Source organism: Pinus tabuliformis, chromosome 5_1 (assembly GCF_031772625.1).
Source record: "Pinus tabuliformis cultivar Carrire ecotype Pingquan chromosome 5_1, CPIR1, whole genome shotgun sequence".
Taxonomy (NCBI): domain Eukaryota; kingdom Viridiplantae; phylum Streptophyta; class Pinopsida; order Pinales; family Pinaceae; genus Pinus; species Pinus tabuliformis.
The window spans coordinates 35,595,718-35,606,047 of record NC_142305.1 but is presented as its reverse complement, the minus strand read 5'-3'; the positions used below and the strand labels follow the sequence as shown (position 1 = coordinate 35,606,047).

At 34.4% G+C, this 10,330-nt stretch overlaps 1 protein-coding gene across 1 annotated transcript; it reads right to left on the bottom strand.

The window, feature by feature from the left end:
* Positions 1-8,845: 8,845 nt before the first annotated feature.
* On the bottom strand, positions 8,846-10,330 carry LOC149163361 (uncharacterized protein At1g66480-like). Its single transcript, XM_089430723.1, has 2 exons — positions 9,515-10,330; positions 8,846-9,128 (listed from the first exon to the last, which is right to left on the bottom strand). The coding sequence occupies exons 1-2, from the start codon at positions 10,190-10,192 to the stop codon at positions 9,078-9,080; spliced, it is 729 nt and encodes a 242-aa protein (XP_089286849.1). The 5' UTR covers positions 10,193-10,330; the 3' UTR covers positions 8,846-9,077.

The following is a 10,330-nucleotide window of genomic DNA, read 5'->3' as shown; positions in this document are numbered from 1 at the left end:
CACTGCTTTCCCACTTTAATATCATAAGATTTATGCTTTGAGTCTTTGACACCCTCATTTTTAACTTTAGCATACTTGTCTTGGATCTCCATGTTTTAGTTGTCATCGTTAGAGTCGTGAATTCTAACAAAATGACTTCACATTGAGGTCGCGAATCTTAATATGTATACAAACTTCCAAGACACATTCATTTTCACCCATACCTTGTGCAAAGCTATTATTTCACAGTTTGGTGAGTTAAGGGTCAAAACACTATATCAAAAAATAAAATAAAGCCGAATCACATGAGAATTCCTCCCACCTACGATTTGGAGAGTCAAAAAGGAAATTGAGGTGTCCCGCAAAAAATTGACTCGCAAACTAACAACGATTCCATAAAATCAATTGTTTGACCGAGATAATCCATGCAAAAAAAATAAAACAATTCTCCATAATTTTCAGGCATCCAATTCAGGAACCACATATACCTTCTATAGTCCAATTTCACGAACATGTCCACAGTTGATCTTGAAGGGTTCTTGGATATTTTGTTAGGTCCCTATACTACTAGTATAACCCCTTATTGTTATTATTGCAACCCCATTATTGTATTTTTGTGCCCATATAGTCCCCATGTTGTTATTATTATGCCCCATAGAAGTACACTATTGTTATTGTTGTGCCCCTACAGTATCATTGTTATGTAGGCTTTGATTGTATTGGGACCCCTTAGACTCCTATATATAGAAATGAGGTCTTGTCATTTGTATCATCCAAGAATCGTTCATTTGTGTAATGTAAAGGAGGTTTCCCCCTTCAAGAGGCTCATTTTTAAGTCGTTAATCTATCTTTTATGCCTTTCTATGAGCTAGTTTCATAACATTTGGTACGAGAGCTCTGGATTCTAGGGTTTCGCTACTCCAAATAGGTCATTGTCGTATTTTCGCTATAAACGTTTCTATAAGAAGTTTCAAACTATAAGAAAAACCCATTTGAGCCAAAATCATGGTGAAGCTCGGGCTATAATTTCAAACCTTGGCTCGCTATATTTTTGGAGATATGATCTTTGGAATGTAGGGTTTTTGCAAGTTCCATAAGTCCATCTCAAGGAGGTCATCGTGGCATTGTCACCATAAATTTTTTTCTGCGATGGTTCAGACTCTGAAAGTAAAACCCATTTGAACCGAAATCTTGGTGAATCTTAGGCCCAAATTTCATATCTTGTTTCACTATATTGTCTAAGATACGATTGAATACATTTATGGTTTTTGCAGACTCCCGAATTACATTTCGAATAGGTGACCTTGGGAAAATCATCATAACTTTCTCTCTGAGCATTAGATTGAAATTTAGTAAGAAGTTACAGAAAGTGGATGGACTGTAGTTTTATGTATTTCTATTTCAAGTCCAAAGGTGGAAACAGTGAGACATGGTAGGTCGTACAAGTTCGCTCTACTGAACCAATCTATAATCAGGTCATCATAAGAGATTTGGCATAATGCTTTATTGAAAAATCCAATATTGATCAGACTTGTGGGGCTATAAAGAGGACTTAGAGGGCTACCACAAGAAGAAATTGAAGAACTTGAATGTCTAAAATGACAGATTTATAGTCATTTAAATATCAAGCTCCTAAAAGAAATAAAAATAATTAATCGAATCAAGAAAATAAAAACACCTAGTAAAAAAATTGGATGGATTATTTGACGAATGCGATTGAAGCTAAGATAAATAGTTTTATATGTGCCATGGAAGCTAATATAGAAGGTATGGAAGCAAATATGAAGAAATACATGGAAGGTTTGGAGGAAGGTGGGACATAGCTGCTACAAGAAAGGCCTCCCAATGACGAAAGGTTAGTAGAGGAAACTCATGATCAGAAAAAAATAAATATTAATCATGATTTCATAGAATATAACATTAGATTGAAGACCCACCATATTCCAAAGATCGATATGTGGAAGTTTGATGGCAAGGATCCCATAACATAGATACTATAGATGGAGAAATATTTTGATCTACATGATGTGCAACAATTACAAAAGGTACATATTGCATCTTTATATTTAGAACCGAATCAAATTTTATGGTATAAAGGGCTTTGTTCTCGTAAACCACTTGCCACCTGGTCAATTTTCATGGAGGAAATGATAGCACATTATGAGGATACAAAGAGCAACACCTTCTTAGGCCAAGTGATAAATCTCAAACAAAAGGGTTCAATGGTAGAGCACATTGAGAACTTCCAAAAATTGAATATAATGGTAAATGATATTCCAAAGAAGAGGAGGATTGATATATTCATAGGAACTTTAAAGGATAAAATTCAACATGAAGTTCGTCTTTGGGAACCTGATTCATTGGAGAAGGCATTCAGGTTGGCAAGAAAAATTGAAAGAAAAATTATGGCAACAAGAAATCCTACCGAACAATTTTAAAGATGGAAGTGTTGTTTCTCCTAGGCTTCCATAGCCTACAAAGTTGACAACACAACAATTAGAAGAAAAAGGAGAAAATGAAATTTGTTACAGTTGTGATATAAAATACACTAAAGGTCATAAGTGTGCTGAGAAGAAATTATTTTACATTGATTGTGAAGAATAGGAAGAAAAGGATCAAGAAACGTCAAAAGAAGAGGATATACACCATGAACCAACCCTAGATAAATAGGAAATGAATCCAACCATATCTTGCAATGCATTGGTAGGAATTACCACTCCTCAAACTCTCAAGATAGAAGGACATATCAAGAAGAAAAAGGATAACCTCACTTTCGCGCAGAATCAAATGAAACAACATGCAGATCAACATCGTAGTGAAAGAATTTTTGATATAGGCAACTAGGTATTTTTACAACTACAACCATACAAACAAATGTCCCTCAAGCAAGCTAAGAATAAATTATCACCAAAGTACTATTGTCCTTACAAAGTGCTGCAAAATATTGGTACTATGGCATATGACTTCGAGCTTCCTGCATCTTCTCGAGTGCCCACAGTTTTCCATGTTTCATGTTTAAAGAAGGTTATAGGTGACAAGCTCCCAATTCAAATAATATTGTTGGAACTTGATGAGGAAGGAAAAATCATATTAGAACCTGAAGTAGTTACAGAAAAAAGAACCAAATAGCTATGAAATCGATCAATTTCATAGTATCTCATCAAGTCGAAGAACTTACCAGTTGGAGATTCCACATGGGAGGATGAGAATTTTATACAGAAGCATCAAGAACTACTCAAGTATTGAGGACAACACTTTTTGAAGGAGAGGTTCATGTTAGGTCCCTATACTACTAGTGTACACCCTTATTGTTATTAGTGCAACCCCCTTATTGTATTGTTGTGCCCATGTAGTTCCCATGTTGTTATTATTGTGCCCCATAGAAGCCCACTATTGTTATGGTTGTTTCCCTACAATATTATTGTTATGTAGGCTCTGATTATATTGGGACCAATTAGACTCCTATATATAGAGAGGAGGTATTTTCATTTGTATCATCCAAGAATTGTTCATTTGTCTAATGTAAAGGAGGTTGCCCCTTCAAAGAGGCTGATTTTTAATTTGTTGATCTATCTTTTCTATCTTTTTGTGAGTTGGTTTCAAAACAGATTTTCCTTAACCCCTTCAGATACCAAGGATGAACCTAAGAAAATAGAGTATCAGGACTTTTTGTTTTACCCCAAACTACCACGAAGTTGAAGCAACTACCAATGCATGTAAAAGAATGTACAAATATGAACGAAGAGTGAATTCAGAGTTGTATTCCCATGTCTGGAAGTCTGACTTGTAGAGGAGATAATGAAGGGGCTCCCAATAGTTATAAGTTTCATCGCAATCGTGGATCAGCCTTCCCACTAGATATAGAATAGGTCTAGTTGACCAACAAGGCCCCGAATTGAATCTCCTTGATGACTTCCTTGGATAATCCAGATCAAAAGAAACAACTTTCATTAATTTTTTATTTCATCCGTAAATAAGCTATTATAACAACATAACCATCATTGAAACAACTCCATCATTAGTGCCAAGGGCGATCATGCACTCCACCACCGTTATGTATAAAGGAGCATTGTTGTCCCTCTAGAGAAACGACTGAATGTTGCCTCCCATCTATTTTTCCTCTCATCTTCATCTTAGAACCCTCTCGAGAATGATCAATGCTCACTGCCCCAAACTACAGAACCCGATCTGACCATATGGTTGGCTTTACACACATCTTGACTCGATGATCCATCCACACTCAATGATTTAGAAGCAAAGCAACAATGAGAGACACCAGACCTGATACCTATCCCCAATGACGAACTCCTGAAGAGAGCCATGAACTAGTAGGCGAAATGATCCTAGCAGCCATACCAGATCCGCAATACCAAAGATCACCAGATCGCCAAATCCGCCGATTCTAGGGTCGATCTACAGTTATGAGCGCTGCCACTGCATATTCAATGATTTCGTCGACGAGCAATGACTCTGCAACACAACAACTTGACCTCAACCACCTACATGAAGGCAACACGTCCAACAGCAGAACCACGATGCATCAGGAATTGAAGAACGGTGCCTTCACTGTGACTTAGATCCAATACAATCCATGTCTCAGTGGAAATGGACTGTACTAGCTCTTCAATGGGTTCTGGAAAATATCTCACAGTCTCCAATGAAAGTTAGCCTCCTTGCCAATGCTTAGCCTAGAAGCAATCAGAACTGGCAACTTCAACAACTCTTCCAAGAGCATTTCCACTTGATCTTACAATGCTTCCAAATAGCTTCCAAGCAACCTCTACTTGCTTTCAGATCCTAGCAGCCACACCACCATCACAACTCGCATATATAGATGGACAAACAAAATTTAAAAACAATACAAATATACTTCGTTATTTCCTCAACCCAGGAGGGGCCAGGTCCAGGCGCAAGTGGGCTCTGATACCATGCTAAATTTCCATAAGGAAATATGTATCCTATTAATCAAAAAATGTTACAAATAAATATGTGAAGTGTTGTCTCAAGATAGGGAAACTATCTTGGACACACAAGATTTTGGTTGAGAGAATATCTCAACCACACACAAATCTAGGAAACCAAATAGGAACAAACTCCTCTAGCTAGAAATAATCACAACTGAGACAAGTAGGAATTACATATTCCAACAAAATCTAGGAGATATTTTTAAAAATTATAAGATTAAGTTGTTTAATATACAAAGTTTGAGTGCTTTAGGAGGCTTTTGGGGTGTGGAATCCATTAATAGATTCAAACATGCATTTTAAACAATAATAAATCACAATCTTACTAAAAATTGTATTTCCAAAAAAATAAACAGTCTATTAGTTAGTTAGTTAGTATATATATCTAAAACTGAAATATTTTAATATAAGTTATAAATTCAATATTTAAAGTAACATAATTTTATATCTACTTTATATGGAAGAGATAAATAAATGAAATTATGATAAAATTTTATATTTACATTTTGCATTGTGAGGGAGATGTGTGATATGTGGCATTTAAAAAATATTAATAATAATAATAAAATTGGATTTCAGAGATCTGTGGTTTGTGTTATTTGAATTTTTGATCGGAGAACCCACAGTAATAGAGTTTTTACACCAACGTTTCGAATCCCAAATGGGATCCATCATCAGGGAAAAGAGAAAGATGATCAGAGAAAGATGATAAAAGAAGAAGAGCGAGATGGAGGAATAAATACTCATGAGGGAGGAAAGAAAATTAAAGGCAAAGCACAGGTCGGCAGGAAACCTGTGCTTTGCCTTTAATTTTCTTTCCTCCCTCATGAGTATTTATTCCTCCATCTCGCTCTTCTTCTTTTATCATCTTTCTCTGATCATCTTACTCTTTTCCCTGATGATGGATCCCATTTGGGATTCGAAACGTTGGTGTAAAAACTCTATTACTGTGGGTTCTCCGATCAAAAATTCAAATAATAAAATTCATTTTGTTTGTTATAAATGAAATATTTAGAGATGCATGTTGAGTAAAATATTTCAATATTATTCATATGTGTGTCTATGTAAATGGGAATTATGTTGCATTCATGTTCAAATTCCCATGAACTTGAGCTTTGATGCTTTAATTAATATTGTTTTAATGACTTCAACTTGAGAGAAACACTCTTAAGCGAGTATAATTGTGGGATGACCTCCAAAACCGAGAGGGCAAATTTCTTTAGTATAAATATATTTGTAATTCCTTAAATACTTAACATGGAATTGAAATGTAATATTTTAAAAAGAATATTAATAATAAAAAATTCAATGTAAATATATATCTAATAAAAGAGATCCTTTCTTTATATATTATATTATATAAAGCAAATGAAAATAAAAAATTCCCTATAGTTAAAACATTTTATTAGTATATTAATCAAAATGTAATTTCTTCTATCCTTAATTTACAGATAACATATATGTATAACTTGGTATTGATTTATGTTAATTCTGCTTTTTCAAATTATACTATAAATGGTGATTTTTAAAAATTAATTTAAATATAAAAAAAAAAAATGAAAATTTTTGGAGTTTATTTATTTTTAATTTCCATTATTATAAGTCTTCAAAACTCCATTATTAGAACTCAGTTTTTATTATAAAAATATAGTTAAATTAATTTAAGAAAAAATGGAAGTGCGATTTCTTTTATTGTGATAAGAGGACAATTTTAGTTTTAAATAAATGAAAAAATCAACCTGAATATTTAATGTTAAACATTCAGTGCTCACGGACCTTTTAATTCCCGTGTGTTTTTTCTTAGTTTTAAATAACACAAAAAATCTAGACTCTTTGATTCCCATTTGTTTTTTACTTGGATCCGGATCTGTTAACAATGCCAAATCACAATTTTAACATTTATATAAAAAAAAGATTAAGGATGGTATGTTATTATGGAGCAGGTAGAAACTTGAAAATAAATCTAGTTTTTAAATATGCCATTCGGTAAGATGCACTCGCTATTATTATACTCATCGGAATTTCTTAATCTAATTTAATCATCAAACTACTCTCTGACAAGTAATTTAACTATTAAATTATCGTTAGTTATGAGTCAGTTTCAAAGTGTTCATGTCTATAATAGTAATGTGAGACGACAAACCTAATATTTCAGTCTATCACATGGTTTAAGAATTTTTTTTTATCATTATTATATTTCTAATAGACACAGAAAGATTCGTGATTGAAATTCTTTAACCGAAGAGACAAACCTAATATTCCTGTCTATCAGATAAACCTAATATTCCGGTCTATCATATGGTTTTAGAGTAATTTTTTTTTCCTAAATAGACCAAGAATTTATTATTATGAATAAAAGATGGAATAACTTCATCAATTTATTCGAAAATTTTATAATAAATTTACAAAAAATACTCGTTACCTGCCTAAACATTTATAAAACTTTTATGCAGTAGGGAATTAGCAATCTCTATCTTCCTATGGCGTGATATACAAACCATCTTATGCTAAGAGAAATACAATTCATATTATGCCAAGAGAAATACAATTCATATGGAATTTTGTTTGTTCTTTTTTTTAAATGTGGTTTACTAACCTAGAGATGGGTGATCATTAAAGAATTGAACCTATATTTTCTCAATAACAAAGGTAACTAATTAAGCTCACCTTTAGAACTATATAGAACTAGTTATATACTGCCAACTTCAGTATTAATCTGCATAATAAGATGTGAAGAATGGTTTACAGATATAAATACAATTCATATAGAACGAGTTACATACCACCATCCTCAACGTTAATCTGCATAATAGGATATTTATAAAACATTCGTATAAAACTAAACCTTCATACATTATCTACGAATCTACCAACTTATTGTAGGATTACCCATATCTACTCTGCTATCGCTGGTGATCTAAATACAATTCATACAAAACCACTTATATCACCAGCCTAACATTAATCTACGCAAGAGATTCATAAAACCTTTATAACAACAATAAGTAGTATAGGAAAACTAAATCTCTATACTTTACCTACCAATATGGCTGCTGCTATACAAACTATCTTACATGAAAAGTGGTTTACAGACACTTCGATAGGAATACAATTAATACTGAATGACATATGCACCATTGGCCTTAACATTAATCTGCATAACAAGACATTCATAAAATTTTCATTCTAAAAGTATTATATGGAAACTAGTGTTTCATGCTTTATCTATCAACTTACAATAGGGCGAACAATATCTACCCTATTATGATTCGTAATATACAAAATATGAAGAATGCTATACAGACACTCAAATATGAATTCAATTCATATAAAACGACCTGTGTACCACAAGCCTTAACATTAAATACTAGCAGTATGATATTAACCTCCCAGCCACAAGGCCGTCATACTTCACCCACCAACCTACAGCTGCAGGTAACATGATTTAGAATTATTCAAACAACATTTATACATGTCCATGACTCTAGAGTTATGTACGCAGTCATGCAAAATATATACATGTGAGATTTAGCTATATACATTTGATCAGTTTAGACAAGTTGATTAGAAAGAGAAAAAAAAGGTCTGGAATAAATGGAAACGTACATGAAATTGTCATAATAACATCGCGTATAAGCAAAAAAGAGAATAAACAGTAAAATAAATTATTCTCCTTAACTTAAACAACGGAACAAATAAGCAAAAGGGCTACGCATAGTGTCCATTGGATGTCTTTTTTTAGTTTTTGGAGGAGAACTTTTCTTTGGGCTTGCTTCCAATCGCCGAAATTTTATCAAGAATATTGACTTATTCCAACTATTTTAATTTAAAGTTGAGCAAAACCTAAAATTCAAGTGTGAACGAGCGATTGATAAAGCAATAAACCACACGACACGCGAAGATTGTCAAAGTGAATACGTAACTCAAAATGCATATTAATTTTGAAGTCCTCAGAAACAAAAACACTATCACAGTCTGATAGCGTGATTCACATTACATAATTCTAATTGCCACAGGGTCTTCTATATTATAATTATTTACAACGATTATCGATCTAAGCTTTCATCCTTCTAATCAGACTCTTCCCATCTCTCCGACTTTCGCAATAATGCATATGCGGCCGAAGCGAACTGCTCAGAAAACCTCTCCATTCTCTTGCGCAGAGCTAAATCTGACTCGGTTTCTCTGCACAACATAAAAGCCTACTTTTAATGGAAATTACATGATTTCATATCCAATGATTTCAACAAAATTTAGTAATAGAATTAGAATCAATATATGGAAAGAGTGTGAAGGTTTTCTTAGAGGATATTTAGATGAAATTGTGTATAGGATTTTAATCCTGTAAAATATTTTTGGAGGACACTCCAACTATCATCACCTACTAAAAAGAAAAATGATGACAAATGAAGGACTCCCAAATAAATGATAGAATCAATTACTTAAGGCTAATGAACTCGTTAGCCCTCTTTTGTGAAGTGTTAATAAAAAAAACCTCCAACAAAATTGAAATCCTAGACACAGTTTCATAGGAAAATCCGAGACGCAAAAACTATATTGTAGTTACTCACCCTGGCAGTTTGAATCTTGCAATTGGTTTCTTGCACACTCCGCAGTGCAGGCTTCCATGGCAGACTACCACTATGAGGAACAGCGTCCGCACCCTCTGCCTCTGGCTGGGATTCCGCATTGGTGAGGTACGCGTCCAGAATCTTTTCGGCGGTCTCAGATCCATCCTGGCTTTCAGCCATGAATTTACTAAGCTGGGCTTTCGTGAGACGGATTTTAAGTCGAACGGCTCCATCCTCCGCTCCTGTCTGATTGGGCTGCGCAGAAGGCGAATTAGTCAAAGAGGGATATAGTCCAGCGCGACTTCCATTACTAGCGCCTATGGCAGAAATGTCAGACACCGATCTGCGCGCTAGAAGCATGCTTTCTAGCCTCGACTTTGCACTCATCGATATCTCAGACCTAACCCTAGTGGGCGCACGGTTGGTATTATTGATACCCTTCACCTTAGGCCATTCGACCAGGAAATATAACCTCTTGGGTTGCAGTTGCGTGGATTCATGCAGAGGCTTGGCTCTAATGCCCAGATGTCGAACCGCTTCAGAATCCAATACAACATGATCTGGGTATGTCCTCATAATTTCGTCCACTGTCATGGGCGCCTTGAACTTGATTTCTTGCCCATCTAACATCATGATTTTTATACGTTTATGCCCCCTAGACGGAATGGCGTTCCCCATTTTTCTTTTATGCCCCTCAGTACAACGCAGTTTTGCCCCTCAGTACAACACAATATCTCAAATTCGCAGATATCGTTTGAGTCTGTAAGGCCGGGTATTTATATCGAAATTTTTGGGGGTTTCTTTTTCGATGGAGGA